General features: G+C 26.5%; 2 protein-coding genes across 3 annotated transcripts; one reads left to right on the top strand and one right to left on the bottom strand.

Annotated features, from left to right (window-relative positions):
* Nucleotides 1-1,864: 1,864 nt before the first annotated feature.
* LOC103569131 (homer protein homolog 2) lies at nucleotides 1,865-6,567 on the bottom strand. 2 transcript variants are annotated; one of them, XM_053740673.1, is made up of 8 exons: nucleotides 6,296-6,567; nucleotides 5,923-6,201; nucleotides 5,745-5,845; nucleotides 5,058-5,214; nucleotides 4,792-4,923; nucleotides 3,348-3,851; nucleotides 2,983-3,258; nucleotides 1,865-2,907 (listed from the first exon to the last, which is right to left on the bottom strand). In XM_053740673.1, exons 3-8 carry the CDS (start codon nucleotides 5,768-5,770, stop codon nucleotides 2,722-2,724), a joined length of 1,281 nt encoding a protein of 426 aa, XP_053596648.1. In that variant the 5' UTR covers nucleotides 5,771-5,845; nucleotides 5,923-6,201; nucleotides 6,296-6,567; the 3' UTR covers nucleotides 1,865-2,721. The 2 variants fall into 2 exon arrangements, with proteins under 2 accessions (XP_053596648.1, XP_014296839.1); XM_014441353.2 differs by having other exon boundaries at nucleotides 6,273-6,567.
* Nucleotides 6,568-6,659: 92 nt separating this feature from the next.
* LOC103569130 (KICSTOR complex protein SZT2) lies at nucleotides 6,660-22,554 on the top strand. Its single transcript, XM_014441352.2, has 11 exons — nucleotides 6,660-6,992; nucleotides 7,090-7,407; nucleotides 7,490-7,567; nucleotides 7,642-8,047; nucleotides 8,124-9,720; nucleotides 10,669-10,862; nucleotides 11,453-11,616; nucleotides 13,897-14,392; nucleotides 15,173-15,754; nucleotides 15,860-21,873; nucleotides 21,966-22,554. Exons 1-11 carry the CDS (start codon nucleotides 6,972-6,974, stop codon nucleotides 22,098-22,100), a joined length of 10,005 nt encoding a protein of 3,334 aa, XP_014296838.1. The 5' UTR covers nucleotides 6,660-6,971; the 3' UTR covers nucleotides 22,101-22,554.
* The last annotated feature ends 31 nt before the right edge of the window (nucleotides 22,555-22,585 follow it).

Raw genomic sequence — 22,585 nt, forward strand, 5'->3', positions numbered from 1 at the left:
TTTATTGTAATGTATATTCAACCGACCTTAACTTTAGCAACCCAAGTAGTAAGTTACAGTATAAATATTATGTTCATAGTTTTAAAATATTAATTTATTCAATGCCGTAAGATGGACGGCGGAGTTGAATCTGGTATTTGCTATTTGCTACTTGCTAATTGCTACTTGCCATTAGTAGTAGTCTCCAAAATCTTGACGCCGGCAAATAGCAAGTAGCAAATATCAGATTCAACTCCGCCGTCCATCTTACGGCATTAAATAAATTAATATTTTAAAACAATGAATATAATATTTATACGATTGCTAAGAATGCTATGACGGAAGAGAATAATCATAGAATTCATGACCATTTCCATGATTATTTTCCGACGTCAAGATTTTGGGGACTACTACTAATGGCAAGTAGCAATTAGCAAGTAGCAAGTAGCAAATAGCAAATATCAGATTCAACTCCGCCGTCTACCTTACGGCATTAGATAAATTAATATTTTAAAACTATGAATATAATATTTATACCGTAACTTACTACTTGGGTTGCTAAAGTTAAGGTCGGTTGAATATACATTACAATAAATTAATAATATTCAATAGGAAAAAAAAAAATTAATAATATGCAAACAGTCTTTATTGATTAACCATTGTTAAAATAATTAATTTTAATTACCTAAAATAATTTAATAATGACCTTTAGTTATAAATAACTTTGCTAATTAGTTCAAAATTTGTTCAATCTCTGATTAAAATTATAATGTATTTCAATGAAAATCAATTATAATCCGATATAAATTAAATAAGACTCAATTACAGTTTATAATTAAAGGTAAGTATAATTTTTTACCGTAAATAAAGCAGTGGTAAAAAAACAATAGTAATTGCATAAAACGTCATATTAATTAATAGATTCATTTTTAAATTATTTAAACAATAATTAACAATTAATTACCTCAATTATCATTCTCCGTGATTATTTTTAGTAGATTTTTAAACATTTACAATAAATAATAATATATAAAAAAAATTTCTTTGTGAAAAGTGTACTTATTGAAGCGTAAAAACATCTATTAATTATTTATTATGACGGATTCAATTGATCCTATCAACTGTAAACGTGATATTTTCAATATTATATTTGCTTGAAATATTTATATGACTAGTAAAAAAAAAATTCGATTGGTTTGTTAATTGAGATATGTACCTTAATTATAACACATGAATTGAGGTAATAATTTAAAAATATATTTGATTGAAAAATTAATTTAACTAATTGAACTCTATTGCGTATTTTCCGCACAAATAAAAAATATCGTTGCTAAAAATTGATTAGATTTTCGCGTTAATAAATTTAAATGAATAATTGTTATTGCAAGTACTTGAGTCTGTGCTAATTGGTCAAAATTATTGTGCAATCATTTTATTGACCGTGTTTAACTCAACTTTATACAAGATTAGTTACTAGTGACCCAATTAATGATTATTTTTTTCTTTTTTTTTTTACATAAATTTATGTAAAATTTCCTACATATATAAATGCACATTTTTAGTTATAAATAATGCTACTTAATATTGTTATTAGTATTAAAATCAACTGTTCTTGTAAAAAAAAAAGTAAACAAAACTGATTAACTTCAAGATGAAATAATTATCGATGTTTCGATAAGTTCATGATAAACAATATTTAAAGTTTATAATCAATCTATTTATTTCAATGATAATGATCAGCAACTTTTTTTCCAATTAACCAAATTACTTTTTGTATATTTAAATATTATATATATATATATATATATATATATATATATATATATATATATATATATATATATATATACATATATATATATATATATATACTATATACCAATGATTCATCAGAATAAAGAAAATAACGATTCTAATTTCAATAAATATCCAGCTCATCATTATATTAAAATAAATAATTTTATTAAATCGAAAATCCGTTTGTTGTTTATTCATTTTTTTTTTTTGTTTTTTTACTAATTACCTAATTATAACTAAATGCGATTGTGCATTTAATTGAGGCGCGTTTGATGTGAACCACCATCAATATATTTATTTTTTTTATTAATCAAAGGGACGGGTTCCAAAAAAACCGACACATTTTTAATGAGTACATATCAATTATTTTATTGATATGTATGATAACTCCTCCACACGTAGTATTTTTAAGCTCTGTCATTTTCAGTTTTGTAAGCAAATAAGTAATAAAAACTAATAGCCTAAAAAAATTCAGTCTCGTTAAAAAATAATAACTATATTATCGATTAAACACGATTAATTATACTTCTACGATAAATACATTTATACAATTATGGCATTTGTGCTTGGCAACAATTATTAATAATGTATTCTTGTAAAATAATTTTTATTTTTAATTTATCAATTAATTAATAAAAAAAAAATCGGTTGCATGATTTTTTTTTCAGTTGATGATTAAAATATCAACAAAAATACTAGTGAGTATAATAAAAATAATTTAATAATAAAATGATTCTATCGTGGCACAATTAAAATATAATTATTTTGGAGGGAGTTTACTACAAGATATGTTTTTTTTTTGGAACATGGCCCTTCGCTATATTTCATTGATTGTTTTGTTTTTGTTTTGAATTTTTAAATGAGATTACCCGAGTTTGTTTGTTTCATCATCGGGTCGTCACATCCTGCGTTACAAAAAGTATATAATAAAAATGATAATTATACTTAAGTTTGCAGTGTGTTCGTTATTTCTCGATGCACTGTAGCTAAATCTTGAATATAACCAGCCAACCGCGAATTTAGCGTTTCCAAATTTTGCTTTTGAACTTTATTTGAACTTAACGCAAGTTCCAATTGTTCATGGACAACACTTAACGTATGACGAAGTTCATTGTTTTCTTTTTGCAAACTCTAAAATATTATAAAATAATAAATGTGATTATAATATTATTTCATTAAATAATTAAAATTTTTTTAATTACTTACAATAAAATCTTTATTCTTTGTAGCCATTGTAATAGCTTTTAACTCTTCATTACGCGTTCTTAATTCATTTTCCAATGCTTCAACTCGTAGCTTAAGAGCTTCACTATTACCCTCAGATATTTTTCCATTTTCTAAATCTGTGTACCTTGCCTTAATTCGAGCATTTTCTTCTTTATACATTTGCAATTGTCGCTTCCATTCTTCAACATTGGCTGTAGATTCTTGCAATGCACTTGTTAACCTAGTATTATTTGTTTTGAGTATTGATAATTCAACCTACAATTAAAAATAAAAATATATAAGCAAATTTTTTTAGTTTTTTATCAAACGAAATAATAATATTTTATTTTTAAATTATTTATTACCTCCCATTTTTTCGCATTAGCGGAACTCTGAGCAAGCGCAAGTTTAAGCCTATCATTTTCATATTTTAACTGTAATTCAGACGATTGATTAACTTGATTAGAACTAAGCTGTCCTGATTTACCCTGATGCTGTGGACTTTCAATACTCTGTTGTTGAGCCAAAGCTATTTGTTGAGACCTTGCATGAACTGCATTTTTCAATTCTTCATCAACTTTAGATTGACATGTTCCAGGTAAAGGACTACTACTGACTGACGATGTACTATTTTGCGCAGAAATCATATTTGTATTTGGATTTGGATTATTTGAAGCCGAGGTATTTGAATTTATCATAGAGGAATTTGGAGGATCTATTAAATCTTGTTCAGATGATGGCATGCAAGAACGTTGTGTTATTGGACTGACATTTGCACTAGTTGATGGTGTTACTGATGAGCTGTTTGATTGCAATTTTGCTCCCGCTATTTTCGTTGCTTCTTTTACTTCGTGAAATTTTTCGATAAACTGAAACAAAAAATAATAATATTATTATTGAAATAAATAATCTTAAGTAAAAAGTTAAATTAACTGAAAAAAACAGAAAAATATATTTATATCTCATTTCGTGTACTATTGAACCAGTTCGAAAGAATTATATAAAACTATAACAATTCATGGAATATCAATTTCCAAATGAAATAAAAAAATATTCACTATTGGGATTTATTGTTACATCTACTTGTGCTTTTAGTGAGTATCATCAATGAACATAAAAAGTATGAAACTATTTTTAAAACATACAATATAATCATACACTATGATCAATCGGTGTTATGTATTGTTATCATTTTTTTTTCTATTTAAAAACTAATTTAAAAAATAAACTGATAAGAAATTTCGACTTTTTAATACTGAGTAAAATTTACAATATTTAATTAATAACACAGGTCCACAAAAAAAAGTAGTGTATGCTGGGTGTCAGACTATGATTATTTGGCGTATTTTTTCCCGCTGAACACGAATCTGAAGTCAGAATTGTGGGTCGAACTGCAAATATTCGAGAAAAACTCAAAAAATCGATAAAAATCATGATATAATAGTTTTTTCTGTATGACGATAATGTTCTTATAGATTTCATCGTTTTCTAGCACTTTTGTTTTCAAATAAACCACGCAGTGGATTTCAGCTGCATTTTTTCCTCTCCTTCGAGTTTTCTATTGTAGCATCCAACAGTAATCTGCAAACATATTTACTCTCCACTGACCCTGAAATCGCCGTTCACATTCCCTTAGATTTTGGTAAAATCTTTTTCTTTGAGAATCAAGAAGATGCATCTTCAAATTCATTAGGTTTAAATTTAAGTTTCTCTTTAACCTAATGCTTTTCAAATTGGTTAATCATGTTATAACATACACCACAAACAGAGATGAGAAATTATAGTTTAGCTATATATTTATCTACAAACCTTTCCTAATTCAGCTTCTGATGAAAATCCTAAACCATAAACCGTATTAGCTCTCACATCAGACCATTGACCAAATTTTTGTGAAGTTTTAGTAAACGTCATACTTGGAGTAATTGTGCTATTTATAACCGCCTGAAACGAATTATAACAATTTTAACAAAAACAAAAAAAAAAATAAATAAATAAAAAAAATAAATGAATGAAGGAAAAAAAAACTTAAATGAGTATTAAAAATTTAATAATGTATACATATGGTTTATTTTTACCTTTGTTCCTTCGACAGAAATAATTCTGTATAAACTTCTCGTTGAATCATAAAAGAAGGACACAGACACAGCGGCTGTAGATGCTGAAACCCACGACCTCTTGGTCTTGGGGTCTATGTGAAATACATGCGCTTTGCATGTAAAAATTGGTTGTTCACTGCAAAAAAAAATTAATATGAATTTTTACTATGATGATATAAAAAAAATAAATTTTTATTTAATAAAAATTTGTATCCATATATTATATGCATGTACAATTTAAATTAAAGTATTTTTATTTTTACTCTAAAAATAGAAAAAAAAATCACAACTCGTTACTCGGTTATTAATCTATTTCTTTACCATAATACATAGGACAATTATTACAAACTGTGTACACGTTACTTTCATTTAATCAACGTATACACATATAATGTCTAATGTGTGCGTTAAAAAAAGGGTTGGACTTATAATGAACGTGTGAAAATTATACAGCAGAGTAATTATTCACTTGAATAGATTATTGTGTTATCAAATGAAAATAATCAATTAAACAAAAAAAAAATTAACAAAACCATCGTATCATTATTAATTAATAATTTTCCAACATTTTCTTTAAATTAAAACTATTTATAACTCGACTTCATTTTTAATCTACGTAAAACCTTTGATGAAATAAAAAAAAAAAAAAAAAGAAATTAAAGTTACCCCATCGTTTCCTTGCCGGATGTCATAGAAATTGATGTTAAATCCACAGACTCATAAAAGATTGGGGTTCAATCTGAATCACTACACCAATAAATATAACACTGAAAAAAATATTATCGTAATTATAGCTCAACATTAATTAAACTTTAAATAATTATAAATAAAATAAAAATATTACATTTTTATCCGTTAAAAAATAACTTTCCGTATTAAATACTTGTAATAATTACTGATATATATTATAAAATATATAGTGAATTGTTAAAAAAAAATGATCCACAAAAATTAATGAAAAATTTGACGACAGAAGTCGCCATCCACTGGCCTCCTGATGCTGCTGTTCTGCTCCTGCTTCTGATCTTCTAGTGATCATGAAACAACGTGAACTAGGCGACGTTTTACCACCAGTACTTTTGCGTTTAATCGATTTTTCGCGACAAGTGCTGCCCTTCCGTTTCTAAATACATAACACATATAACTATATCTCATCTCCAACTCTGTATCATCAACTACCACATTTATACTTACTATAAACACACATATATACCTACAGTATACATACACTATGAATTATCGTTATATTATGCACCTTCACATGACACATGACTGTGCATATATGTATACATATATTAATGTGTATGTTTTGTTATCCATGTCCATGCAATCATTTATATATTTTATATTTTTATATTTCAATGTCAAATTGTTAATCTTATCAACAATTTTTTTTTTTTAATTAAAACGCAGAAATAGTATAATTTAAATTGATGCCTTCTATGTATAATTAATATGAAAAGTTAATAAACACTAACTGAGACAAGTGGTAAAAATATACAGGTTAGATTGGAAATGTCAAATACAGTCACGAGAGGCGCTGATATTTTTTTTTTTTTATTGAAAGAAAAGAAATGGTCAATTTAACCATGTGTGTTTTTATTTTGTGTTATTATTATTATTTATATTTAATCAAAAACAAAACTTGTACATGTGGATAAAAATATGTTATTAGTTATGAACTTTGTCCACACTTATACTTGAATAAATGTCATTTTGTTATTATTTATTTTTATAAATTTATTTATAGTACCTGTTTAAAATCACAATGGTTATCAGTGTTAAGTAAAAATAAAAAATAATTAAACATTTTTTAATAAAGTTATCATGAATGTTATGTATATAAGCAATTATCATCAACAATCAGTAATTATAATATGATAATTATCTACAATGGATAGCCCCGAAAGTGAGGTAAAAATTTTATTTGGGTATTAATTAAAATGTTATTGATAATTTTATTATAGTTATTAATAAAATTGAATGGTTAAAATAAAATTATTTATTTTAGGAAAAAGTCGTCCTCGAAGCTGATAAAGTATTTGTTTTAATGAAAAATGGTTTTCCTATATCACGAAATGTTAGAGCCCAGTGGATCTTAGATAATTTAGATACAATAATAAATATTAAATCACCAGAATGTGACAATGATGATATACCAGAATTAGAAGTAATATCAATTGTACCTTTAAATTTTCCATCATCGTGGAATGATGACAATAGTTATCTGTATCAGTACAGAGTTACCTCATCAACTTCTATTATTTTTCTGGCTCATAAATACAGAATGGTTGTTTGTTTAGATCTTAGTCCATCACTTGGTACTATTGTAAGTTATTTATTCATTAATTTTTTAAATAAAAAATTAAAATCACGTATTTTATTGTAATAAATATTATTTTAATTATTAGGATATTCAACGTGGTGAAATAGTTTTAGATGAAGTTTGTACAGCAACAAAAGAATTTTTAGAAAATATTTCAAAACCCGTAAGTTTGATTTTTTATACATTTTTGTAATAATATTAAAAGTAATAACGAATTATACTTAATCCATAAAATAGTTTCCTATTCCAGGTAGTAAAATAATTCTTAAACCAGAAATATACGTAACAGTAATAGCTCATACTCCATTTATAACAAGTTCAGCTCAAAAAGTAATAATCCAAGGATGGCTTATAAATACAGAAAATATTGATGATCTTATGAAAGTTATTGAAAAACGATTAATTTTATTAGAAGAAAAAATAGCTCATATTACTGGTATGATTTATCATCATCAAGAAAATTTCCGTCCTGACAGTAGTGGATTGGTTAGTGGACTTTTTGAAGAAAGAAATTCTGTAGTTAATTCTAGTATAAATAACTCTATAGGAAATTTATCAATACTTTCTCCTGAAACAACTTTTATAAATATGTTACGATATGGATTACTTGCTGTTGCTCTACTACCTGATCATAGTTGTGCAAGTAAGACAATTATTATATAACTTTTAATTTTATGTTAAATAAAATTTTATATACTTATTTCTTTATTTTGTTTTAGATTTAGTTGTTATAACTGATGGTATACTTGCAACCACTGATATTCACGTATTAGATTCAATAGTACAGCAATTTCGAGTATCAACAGTTGCTTGTAGTTTCATACATCTAGGTAGCGCATATCATCCGCATTGTGCCAATGGACTAGTATCATATCCAGATCTCTTATGTTTTATTGCTACAGCTACTTTAGGTTGTTATATGACATTTATGCCACCGCTATCATCTTCCGAATCAACAATAAATGTTTATCATAATAATTTCTTATGTTGGAAATTATATCGTTCTGAATTATGTCACAATACTCATAAATCAAATTATTGGTTTACAAAAAATGGATTATTTTATGGTAATAAACAAATACAATTATTAAGAAAAAAATTAATTGAAGATAAAGTAACATGTACACTAAGTAGTCTTTTGTGCTGTCGACTACGAGACGGATATCTTATTAAAAAATTGACCATGAGAGACGGTTGTCTTGAAATTTATTTTATACTTCCGTGGAAAATAAATGTCTTCCTTGAGTACTGTGTATGCTGTGCATGGCCACCTAAATCATTGGTTACATGCAATAAAATACAATATACAATAACAGTAGAAGCGACATATGACTTTCTTCATGATATTACTTGTTTATCAAAAAAACCATTAAAATCACCGTATCGTCAAAGTGTTGTATCTAAATTTTGGGCTACACTATCAGCATTAACAGAGAGTAATAATATGCTTGAACATTTTAGCTGGTTTCCTGAACCAGGTTGGACTTGGTATAATGTACCTGATACAATAAAAAGTGGTATGCCGGTATTTAATTTACCAGCTTATCCACAAGCTACGACAATTCAACTTAGTGATTCAGCTTATCATCAATTTGGAAAAATTTGGCAACCTGTTGCATCTTTAGATTCAAATCAATGGGCACGTTGGATGCATTCACAACGTGTTACTCTTATTTTGGCACATGATCGTCCTCTGCCAAAATATCTTCATCAAGCTAATCAAAGTGGACGTTTTCAATCTGTTCAATATAGACAAGCTGCTGCAGTACTTTATGCAATGCTAAAAAATTGGGCAACATTTGTACTTGTTGAAAATCATACGTATGTTAAATTCATTCAAAAAGAAACTGAAAAGCCACCTCTTTCATTTTCTGTTATAAGAATTAATTGTAAAGCTCTATGTGTTGTATTAAATGTTGCGTTTGCTGGTGGTACAGAGGGTGTAATACGTCACAATGTAGTGACTGATTTAGTTGATAAATTATCCAAGTTAACATTACCAAATCGTCCAATGGAACAAAGAGGGACCTCTCCTTGTTGTACAATTATACATAAAGCTTTAGAAAAAATTTTAATAAGATATGAACGTTTACCGATTGATTTAAGTACTACTGCTGTTTCTGACGGGACACAATCAATGCCACTTAAAGTTACACAAATTCCAGGAGGAATTATAACTACGACATTATCTAGATATTTGCATCATAATCGATGGCTGTGGAATGTTAAAAAACCAACTATACAAACTATCCCTGGAATAAATATGCGAAGACTGAGTATTACTGCGATAGCTAGAATACTTTCGACAATAACTAAGTAAGTTATTTAATATATCTATATATTTGAGTCCGTAAGTCTCATAAGACCTTGGAAAAACTATTTCAATCTAAGGTAAAAAACCTTTACCCGCTCAGTACCATTAGTCACTCACTTTAACTGTTTAATGCGTTTTTTATAATTTTTAGAAAAAAAAATTTCAACTAAAAAAATTATTATTGATAAATAATTATTTGTGAATCTAAATATACTAAAATATGATGTATCAAATTATTTTATAATAGATAATAAATTTAAATTAAGTGACTGTTTTCAAAATCGCGCTCAGCCGAAAATTTTTTCCTTTAACGTTCATTCGTTCGATTAAATTTAAGTTACGTCAAATTTTTTAAAAATTGTTATAAGTATATCTTATTATTAACTATATTTTTAAAATTAATGAAAATTTATATTATGAAAGAATAAAATAGTATAATTTATAAATTATTTTCCAAATCAATAAACTTATAATAGTTTAATTGATATTGTCTTTGAGTGACTATAGGGCCATGTGTTGATCGAGTAATGGTGCATCACAACTTTTAGCGAGCAACTATAAGTACACTCAAGGACCTTATTTTAAAAATTAATAATAATTAATTATCAACATTATTCTTCAAACTAAAATTTTATCCTAGTACTTAAAACTACAAAAAATAACAATTAAAAAAAAAAAAAAAAACGGTTTTTCATTCTATTTAATTATTTATAGTGAGTGATTTAATCTCACTCAAATGAAAAGTGAGCGGGTATAGGATTTTTTACCGTATATATCTATCAAGTATTTATGTATGCATGTGAAAAATTTTTTTAATTTCCAAATTATTAAAAATAATTTATTTTAACATCTCCGAAAATGTCTCAATTAATTAAATTTACAAATCATTTATTGATATTATTTATTGATTTATATTTATTTATTTATTCATTTATTCTGTAACGTTTCAGAATGAGGTTGACTGAAGGATTTAATTTTTCATATTCGACAGCTGGAATCATTAATATGGTTTTAGAAGTACAGATGCAGGGATTACAAGATGATTATCATCCTTGTATTATCCAATACATTATTTTTCCTCCACACATAATAACTAATCCTACGTTAGAGCGAAATACGGAGTCAGAAGAAGATACAGATCCAGGTAATTAGAAATTTATAAAATATTGTTTATTGAGAATTTTTTTTGATAAGTATTAATGTCAAAATTTTGTTGAAAAGAAACTTAATTTTATATTCTATGAAATGTAATATTTTTTATGAATTATATTTTATAATAAAAGCTTATATCTTTAAAGTAATATAACATGATACTTAAGATTGCGAATTGAAATAATCTTTCAATCTAATCTATAACATTGATAAAAAAATATTTTTATTTTATTAAAGTCCATATTGAATCTGTTTATGGGTTACAAAAATTAATTAGTTTATATCTATTATAATTTTAATTTATGTTTATTATTAACTTGAACTAGCCAGCTCATCATCAAGGATTTTCTATTTACTAAAAATTATCGTTTGAGATAAAGAAAAATGTATATATAACATATAATATCTATGAAATTAAATAGATTAAACTAGTTTAATAATTGTTAGAATTTGGCTGTATAACTATATCATTTAAAAATTATATAATCTATTAAAAAAAATACTTCTAAAATTTTGGCTTTTGTAAGAATTAATAAATTCTAATTTATGAACTTTATTAAATACTTTTTTTTTCTTTTTTAGGAACAGGTGATGGTGAAGGGTGTGCAGAAGAGAATGAGAGCTCAGGAGATTATCAAATTGTTACTGAAATATGGATAGAACCACAATGCGGGCAAGTAAAATTACCTGCACATCCTACCGCTTCATATATGAGTTCTTTATTATATCATGATTTATCGAATGCGGTAAGTATTTTTATTCTACCTAAATTGTCTTTAGTATACAATGGAAGTTAACAATATAATTATAAGATATAGAGATAAATTAAAGAAAAAAAAAATATATATATATATATATATATATATATATATATATATATATATATATATATAATAATGTATATACACTTGCTGCTATGTCACGTTTGGTCATGTTGCTAGTCGGAAATTGATAAGACATTCTCATATTCTCAAAAACGTCTTATATCTGATAAGATATCTAGGATCAATACTTGCACAGACATCAATAGATAACATATAAACTAGCGGTTGAATTGAAACCAGATTGGCTTGGTGATTTTACAGTAGTTTTAACAACTCTCTTGACTAGATCTTCTTGGGTTTATGGTTGATATTAAATAGAACGCTCGTGATAATTATCTAGCGTCATTTTAAGTATCCTAATATAATAATCATTTTTTTTTTCTTTTCTTTTTTTTCTTTTTTATGTATTAACACTTTGGTACCATGATATCTTTAAGAATTCTTGATAATATTTCGTATCAGTAACATAAAAAAATTATCCTGGGCAGCAATTTCTGAAGTGGTTTATTTTGTCATAGACTTTTATCATACAGCAAACATTGGTCAAAGATATCATGGAAAGATTGCGTAGTCGTTTTCTTCTACTACGTTGATTTTTATTGTCGATAAGTTATATCCATTATGAAACAGTGTCATTTATAATATAGATAAATAAAAGTTAATTATTTTAAAACATTTTAGGTCATTAATTTCCTCAGGATATATATTTTATTTTAACTTTATGTCATATTGAAGCTTAACGACCTATTAGATTGTTAATGATACTTAATAAAGTTTTATAAAAAAAAAAAAAAAGTTTAATTTTTTAATATAAAACAATATTTATATGATCTTTGAAATTGAACAACAAAGTAATAAATATATATTATCAAAAGTTAGTGTTTATATTTTTATAAAAAATTATTAAAGCTTATTTTTTTTATCCTTTTCAACAAAAATAACTAATTTAAAATAAAATAATTTAATTACGTTATAAAGTTATATATTTTTTATATCTTCAAATAAAACTTCTAATTCTATTGTCTTATCATTCCCTCCACTTTACTTTTTCATTATACCTACGGTGGAGATGATGACGATGAGTCAGATTGTTCGGGTGATGTCTTGCTAAGTAGAACAAATTCGTAAATTAATAAAAAATCTCCGGTTTTAAAAATTTTTTTATTTAAAAAAAAAAAAACGCAAAAAAAGACAGAAATAAAGGAAATTTTTGTAACTGTAAAATTTTAATTACGTCGTGCAATTCTTAATCGTAATAAGGGTGTATTAGTAGTCTCTATCACTTGATATCGTTATCGTTATCAGGGCGGGGCTCGAATATCGATGAGAAACTTAGGACGGGGTTTCGTATCAGTTGTCTCTGGGTATATATGAGGCCCACAGTATACTCTGGGCCTGTTAGTGTCTGGATTACTTTATTTTTTTAACAACTATTCTCATATACTCTTGATCTCTCTTACTCTTCAGTACTTTAGTCAAAGAAAACAAAAAAAATAGACAGATTGAAAAAATTTTAAATATATAATTATGACATTATATTAATAATTCTTCTTATAAATTTGATAGTGTTTTGTTAAACAATAATTGCTAATTTAGTGTTGTGAATTATTAAGTGTCGATAAATAATATTCAGTGTTAATTGGTTATAATGAATAATATAAAATTTTGTTTTAATTTATAATTTAATTATGAATTTAAAAATTTATTGATAAACGTGGATTCGATTTCGTAGTTGAAGACTACAACCACCGTATGGTCTAGAGTTGGAAGTGAGGATCTAGGCAGTGAGGAATTTAGGGATCTTGCCAGATCTATTTCTTCCAACTCAAGATCGTTCGGAACCTATCGTCGATTATTTCATCCTCATTGTTGGTCTCTTAGAAGTTCCTAAAATTTTTTTTTATTGTTCTTAATAGATAATTAAAAAAAAACATTAATCGAGGAGTCATGGTTCAAGTGGAGAAGTGGTCTCTACGCTTGGTTTAAAAGCGAGATTCAACTCCTCCAACTTATTCCGGTCGCCTCAATAACACCATATCTTTATTATTATTTAATTCTATTTATATTATTTTTTATTACTTGTTATTACATTTAAATCCGATTGTATGACCAAACGTTTCATAATTGTATTAAAAATTTTTTTTTTAAGTTTAGTATCATAATAAATAAAGCAAAAACAAAAATTCCCTTTCAATTTTACAGATAGCTCAAGTTGATGAAGAATGTTTTAATGCATTACTTACACTAGAGCATTTGATTCTACTAACGCAAGTAGAACCTCGCGATAGTAATAATGTTATAACTAATGGATATCCACATCAATTATCTCAATATGCTCAAACTAATTCGCACAAAATTCCAAGACAAACATCAGTATCAAATTTTACACATTCTAGAATTTTATCTGATGATCAACCCGATGAAAAAATTTATTCAAAATTTTTTAATTTTAATATGATTAATATTTTGCCTAAATGTCAACAAGCTGAATTATTATTTTCAATGTTTGCTGATGAAAATCCCGAAGGAAGTAATGAAGATACTAATAATATTCTTATTGAGTGTTTAATGGATCAAATGAAAAGGCTTCATAATAAAGAACTTATATTAAGTACTTCAGAATCACAAAAATTTACTGAAATGCTTATTAACAGATCACGTGAGGATGCTCGACCACTTCCGTTCTCGATAAATTCAGGTATTAATATTTTTTATGCCAAAATAAAAATATTATAAAAAATTATTAGTTCTTGAATTTTGTTGATTCATAATATATTGTATGGCAAGGATACACTGTAAAAAATTTTGGTGTAAATTAGCAATCCGTGTAATTTTAACACGGTGTAATCTACTTTTTTTACACCATTAAGTTTTACTTATTATAATTTTGATTAATCAGCACCAAACGATCATTGAATATTTTTAACTACTTACTCATTAACTACATTAATTTTATTTAAATATAAAATAGTAATTTTAACATTTTAATATTTTTATGATTATTTTTCTTAACGCAAAATTATCATAAATTACACGTTTACACGCTTGACGGTGTAAAAAATTTTAATTTCTACCGCCTAAATTTAACACGATATTTGGTGTAATTTTTACACTCAAAAAGTCAAAGTCAAAAAATATGTTACAGTGTTTGAAATGAAATAATTTCAGACAAGGGTGAGGTTGACTACCGTCACTCAATGTCTGATATTGTGTTTTATATTATCTCACGCACTATATTTTTAACAATTACCTGTATTGAAATTTGAAATTTTAATGTAAAGAGTCGGTCAAAACAAGACTATTTAAGATCAATAGCGCGTGTGCAAATAAAACTGACTACTACTATACATCATTTGTGCTAGAGAAGAAAATAATTATTTTTAACTCGTGAAATCACATTGGTCTGAAATTGGCTTATTTTGACTACAAGTAATTTTACAAACAAAAAAAAATATATTATAAATAAATAATTTTTCAGATGATAAACAACTTAAAAATATTCGATGGCGTTGTTTTATTAAAGGTGTAAATGTCGCACATATAATAATATCAATTTTACCAGCTACAGAAAAAGATGTAAGAAATTTAGGTTCTCCTGTTGTTAAATCGCGAAAATATTCACGTGATAAATCTTTAGAAAAATTAGATTCATTAACACAACCAGTCTCAATAACTGATGAACAACTTCCATCTTCTTTAATCGGTAGTCCAAAGAAATTTGAAATTTCTTCAAATTTACGTATGGTTGATTTTGAATCAAATTTATCGAGTCGTACAACAACTGCTGAAAGCACACCAAAAATAGAAAGACGAAGACGCACATCATCGACAGGAGTTAAAGCTGGATTAATATTTCCAATATATGTTTATGATTGTTCTTTAGCTTTGCTTATTGAGGTACTGGTAGGTAAATTGAAAACACCTAAATCAAAAGATATTTATCAAAATAATACATTTACCATTGGTCAACATTTACAAGAAGATTTTATAAATCTTAAACCACCAAATGAATCAACATCTCCAGAGCCAAAAAGTGAGGATTCCGATAATTTATCAAATGGTAAAATTTTTATTATTTACTTATTATAAAGATTATTATTAAGTTTAGTAAAAAAAAAAAAAAAATAAATAAAAAAATAAATAAATAAATATTTTATTTTTATAGATCAGCGTAGTTTATTAGAGCATTGTAAATTATTAACTTTAGCTCACTGCCACTGTTATGTTGTAGCAGTTTATAAATCTTTAGCTCTTCAACTTCATCTTTCTTATGAAGATATGGAAGCTGCAGTTGAACAATGTGAAGAATCACTTATTGAAATTAATATAACAAACTATCTTCGGACTGTTTGTAAGCATCTAAATAATTTACCATTAAAATCAGATGATTCAAAAGAATTTAAAAATTTTAAAAATACTACATGCTCTGAAGTTCAGCAATTACATAATTTAATAAGAGATAAATTTCAAAAAATAATAACTGTTGCATTTAAACCAGTGCCAGCTCATCCCGAATTTTATTATTGTTCACCATTACATCATTCTGAACGATTAGATTCAATGGAATTTCATCGTTCTGATAGTGATGATGATTTAAATTTTATATTTCATTCAGAAGCAATGGATTGTAAAATGGATAATAATATTGGAAAAAATAATATATCATTAAATGCTACTTGGCCAAATATTAAAAATAAAAAATTACAAGTTTATGATTCAACAGAATCACTTATTAGTGATTTGCATGAAGATGAAAATAATATAAGAGAACAACCATTATTTTTACAATTAAGTTGTTCAGTACACTCTGGTTCGAATTTTTTAAGTATTCCTGTTAAATTATTACCAACTTGTTTTTTTTCTGATATTAAACAGCCATTAGATGAATTTGGTGATATTAATTTAAAAAATTTAAAAATTACATTAGATATAATATGTTTGAATTTACCTAAAGATATATTGGAAGTTAGTATTGAAAATGATATGAAAGTTAAATCAACATCTTACTGCAGTTCATCTTCAACTGGTAGTATTAGTACTGATAGTGAAAGTTATCCAGAAAATGATAATGCACTAGATAATGAACCAGTTAAAGAAAGAATATCTCATCTTCCACCTTATCAACATCACGCAATTTCAACTCTTACTTCTGAAATTGAATGGTTATTAAAAGATGAAATAGTAACAGCACTTCTTGATATTAATCCACCAACAGAAGAAACATTACATTTTATAGCTCGACATGTTGCTGATTCAAATGGACGTACTAGTTGTCATTTTGATAAAGTACCACTACATTTTGTTTTTTCATCAACAAATAATGCACCAAAATTTTATGAAGAACTTATTAAAATGGAAATTGATCGTTATAAAATAAAACAATTGAAAGAATTTTTATATTTTGTTAAAGATGATAGATTAGTTAGTAATAATACTGAAAATATAAATGATAGTACTGATATAAATAATAAATATTATAAAGAAAAATCATCAATAATACCAGATTTAGATTATTCAGATTGTTTACAAGATAATAATAATTGTTGTACAAGTAGACAAGATTCTGGTGAATTACCTGGTTGTCAATCAGAAGTATCTAGTATTGGCGAAGGACGTCCAGGTACTGATGATGGATATGATGGTGACAGTAGTAATTCAGAGGATGATTGTTATTGGCTTGTTGATTTAGATAAACGTCGTGAATCACTGCCAAATTTTTGGCTAATTTTACAAGTTCGTCGTAATCATGTTGATGTTTATTTTCATTGTCGTTTTTTAGAAATAGCATCACCAGAAGTTGATCGTTATAGACAAGTACAAAAAATGGTTGTTTCACAAATAGCAACAATATGTCGTCGAGTTAATCAATATTTATTATTAGAAAATCTTCATGATACACGTAATTGTGATACATTATTAGAGCCAGATTTACATGATGATCATTTAATACGAGCTGATTCATATAATGATTCAGGATCAGTAATAAAACATGAATCAATTGTAAATATACCAGGTATGTTTAGATGTTCAGTTGTTTGGGAAGAAATTTTTTGTTTACATCCACGATTAAAAACAGGACCAGGAAGATCTGGATTATCACGTGGTATTAAAGCACTTCAAGTGGTATTGAATCGTTTTTCTGTAAATAATCGTAATAATATGTTTGTTTATCGTGAAAATAATTCAAATGTATTTTATTTAAGACTTCATGAACAAACAAGTGATGGTAAATCACTTCAAAATAAATTATCTGAAAGTGATGAAAGATTAATGGTGTCAAGAAGTAATAGTATTGCATCTTTATCACAATCACGTATAAGTGGATCACATCATATGGATTTAAGTAAAATAGATGATACAAGACCACGTGTTAGATCATTTGGAGAAAAAGATTCTGATTATATGAATAAATGTGACGATTCAATAGTCCTTATGGTACATGGAATTTCAGAACCAGGTTTAGAAATACGTCGTGATTTAGTTCAAGTATTGCATAATAGACTTGATGATGCAGTACTGGAGGTATTATCTGTGATGTTAGCTAGAAATCCAATGTGTAAATTAACACCAGCTGATGTACATTTTATTCAAAAACCATATCGATCGCCAGAAAGTTATGTCCAATTTTCTGTACAGCCTTATTATATTAAACATATTGACGCATTGGCATATTATTTACGACAAAATATTTTACAATTTTTATACATTCCTAAGTATACAGACCCACGTGCTCATTATCATTTGCAAGATTATTCACAGCCTGAAGGTTCAAAAAAACGTGTCCCTGAAACTGACATTTTTTTAAATAATCAAAGTCAATCAAGTGGAAATCGTGGAATAGCTTGTATCGCAATGGCTATTGACAAGGAAATAACATTATCGAGTGATAAGATTTTTCCGAATTCAATGAGAGTAAGTGATTTTTCAGATGCGCTTTCAACATCTGTTTATGAAGGTAAAACTCGTTCTGTATCGATATCAGATGTACCTATTGAATTTCGTATTTGGAAACAAGGACGAGTTAATGTTGAAACATTAAAAGAAAAACTTGGAGCTGCAATAAAACACGCTATTTGGGATTTAATTACTGAATTTTATCTTTTTTCTGTACCATTAACTGTACCTGTTAAAAATAATTTAGTAGATTTAAATGATGATACAAATGACAATCATCAATCATCAAGTAATACTAAAAATTCAGAGCAAATAAAATTTAGTTGTAATTCTTATGAGTTAGGAGAAAAAGGTGTGCTTAATGAAATATATCACAAAACTTTACCGTGTTGGTTTCAATTTGCATTAGATATGAGTGTATCATCAGTACGTAAACATGTTGTAAAAATAAATCACAGACATCATATTTCAACAACAGTAAAAGAATTACAAAATTTAATTCGTGTTAATGCTCCTGATACATCTACACGTGCATTTGTACTAGACCAAAGTCAGCCATTCATTATAAATGATATAGTATCACCAGATACTTATTTACCATTTAAAAAATTAGATTCACTAAATGATGATGAAATAAAATATAATCCTGACAATTATTGTTCTTTTGAATTTGACGATGAAAATATAAATTATGTGCCATATGAATTTGATCATGACGATACAAAATCATATTCAAAAGCAGTTATTGTCGCTAGAAACTTTAATCAATGGAAAGCTTCATACAGTAATATTTCTGAACCAGATTTTTTAATGCCAAAAGATCAAAAATTACTTCAAAAATTTAATCCATTAATTCAAGAATCAAATTTTATTCCACGTCAACGTTTACTTTTGGCAAAAGTACAAGGTGATGAATTTATTTTATATATATATAATTGGTCGAAAGAACGTTCAGAAAAATTAATTAAACAAGCAACAAATTTGGGTACATGGTTATCTTCAAGATCTGTATTACTTTCAAATGTAGTAATGCAAAAATTAGGAATATTTCATCACCAACCGATGGAATCTTATCATTTACGTGATGATCATTGTCAAATAACTGATATCGAAGCAGTAACAAAATTCTCAACAATGTATAATGCTGATAGTACTGATTGGTCTAAATCAAGTCATAGATTGTCAACTGGTAGAAATATTCATTATCCTTTAGTAAGTCAAGTAATGCGTGATGCAAGACCAAATATGCATTATCCTCCAAATACATTTGATCCTGTTGTAAAAGCAGTACATGATCTTCAAGATTTACATCAACGTGAACGTAAAAATAAAGAAGATCTTACAAGGTTACATACAATGTGGCAAAGTAGAGGTGCTGCGCCAAATATACCAATGTCATCAACAAATATAAATACATTTAAACGATATTCACGTCTTATACATTACTGTTATACACCAATACTTTTTTTACCTCAATGGAGATTTCAATCAGCAGCAACTAGAGATCATTCATTAACACCTCCATCATCTATTTCACCAATAAATTCTCAATGGCAATCATCATTATCATCAGATAATTATCAAAAAATTGGATCAAGTACTAATGAAACAACAACTTGGCATCAAGAATTATGCAGATCAATGATGTTTGAATATAATCAATATTTACAAGAACTTGGTTTCAATCTTGTAGAAATAGATTCTTCTAGTCATAAAAATTCAATTGAAGAATCTAATCAATTAAGGAAAAAATGTTATTTAAAAAAATCAATGCTCGGTGGAATTTTATTATTTGAACTTTGTTTAGAAGAGCCATTTTTTACAGCTAAATTACATGTAATTGAATGTAATCGTTTACAAAATAAATCCGGTGCTACTTTAGTTAATCAATTTATATTAAGTTTTGTTGATACTTGTGAAAAAGTTAAAATTAATATGCATTTACATTCATTTACATATGATTTTCATTTACGATGTATTCATTCATATATTTCTGGAATCGGACAATGGTCATTAGTACAAGGTTATCATATAACTCATTTTTTAGATGATTTTATAAAATACTACAGTAAAGCTCCTAATTTTGCAAGAAATCTTGTATATAGTGATGTTATTACTGTTAATAATTTAACAACACCAGCTTCAACCCTTTACTCATACTTATTATCACATGAAAAAACTTATGGTATGCAAGTATTTGGTATGACAAGTGATTCACTTGATAGTCAAGATAGTGAATATGTATTAGTACGTTTACAAAATACACCATCAGTTAATTATTGTGATATTCAAGATAATAAATATACTGATGATTTTGCCGTTATATTAATAGTATCAAAACAAGATTTACCAGTGCAATTTGAAAAAAATGAAATAATATTAAAATATTATTTAATATTAACGAGTAAACGTGAATTATATCCTAAAAAAGAAGTTGAAAATAATAAATTAGGTAAATTTCGTACTGTTTATAGTATTGTTAAAACACCAAGTGGTTCACATGTTGAAAGTTCTGTTGAATCCACCTCAACAACACCAACACCATCGTCCAATAGAAGTTCCAGAGATGAAACAAATGTTGATTATGAACTTACGGATAATAATATAAATACGACTGAATTTATAAAACAAGATAATAATAATAGTAATAAAAATAATATTAAAGTTGATAATGATGATGATGATGATGATGATGATGATGAGGATGATGATAATAATAAAGAAATGAGTGATAATATTATTAATCAAATGTTTGCACCTACACCACCACCAGTGCCAAGCTCACCATTAACAAGTGCAGGAACAATAACAAGATCATCGATGAGTTCTCCACATTTAATTCAAATTCGTCGAGAGTCTATTAATTATTTAGGTTATTATTCATCTCATGAGCAATTAATGCAACAACTTATTATATCTCAAGCACGTGCAGTTCGTCAACATATCACTAGTATGATTGAAAAAGGTATGTTACATTGCAGAACCCATTTATTATGGAATAAATTATTAGAAAATAAATCTACAATGTCTTATGCTGAGTTTACTGAACTTCGATCACTTGCTAAAGTTGAGCCATTATCAAATCTTGATTCACGATTAAGTCCACTTATTAATCAGCCAATTAGTTGGTACCAAGCACTTGCTAAAGTATTGCAAAATAAATACCAAGAACATCATAAACAATTTAGTACTCCAGATGGAAACATAAGTCATCATTTGATATTACATCCCAGTTATCTTCAAGTATTTATGATGCTGACTATTGACCTTCATACCTCACGAGGTGTAAGTAAATATACATTAAATTTATACTAATTAATTATACATATTTAAAAAAAAAATTATACTATTATTAATATATTTTATAATAATTTCAGGAATTGTTTGCGGTTTATCGAAAGTCTGGTGAAATAACAAGTACACCGTTTAGTGTAAGCGAGATCCATAATTTAATTGAAGGCTTCGTTAATGCGTGTTGCTTCCATTTATGGATGGGTCTTTACAATCAATAACAATACGTTATCATTATTATTGGATTTATATAGACTACTAATTATTAATAATATATATATAGTAGTCAACTATCGTTGATTATTACTCTCATTTCCACATCGTTGATCACAACGAATTTGGCTGTAAAAAACTATATTCTCATTACGATGTGTACGTACGTGTAAATATTAAATATATATTTTTTTCTGTTATCAATCTGGCTTTTTTCTGTTTGTTTAAACTGATAATTTAAATTTAAATAATATATGCTTACGTCAAGATATTAAATTTTTTACTAATTTATTAATTTTATTGTTAACTAATTATTCAAGTTCAACGGTAAACTTTATTTCGTTAGAGTTGAAAAAAAAAAATTACAATTTGTTTTTTTTTTAACATCACATTCAAATGATTATTATTAAAATGATATTATTGTTATTATTATTATTATTAATTAAAAAGTATTACTATATTACGTTATTAATACTAGTGTACAACCATACAT

Source organism: Microplitis demolitor, chromosome 7 (assembly GCF_026212275.2).
Source record: "Microplitis demolitor isolate Queensland-Clemson2020A chromosome 7, iyMicDemo2.1a, whole genome shotgun sequence".
Lineage (NCBI taxonomy): Eukaryota > Metazoa > Arthropoda > Insecta > Hymenoptera > Braconidae > Microplitis > Microplitis demolitor.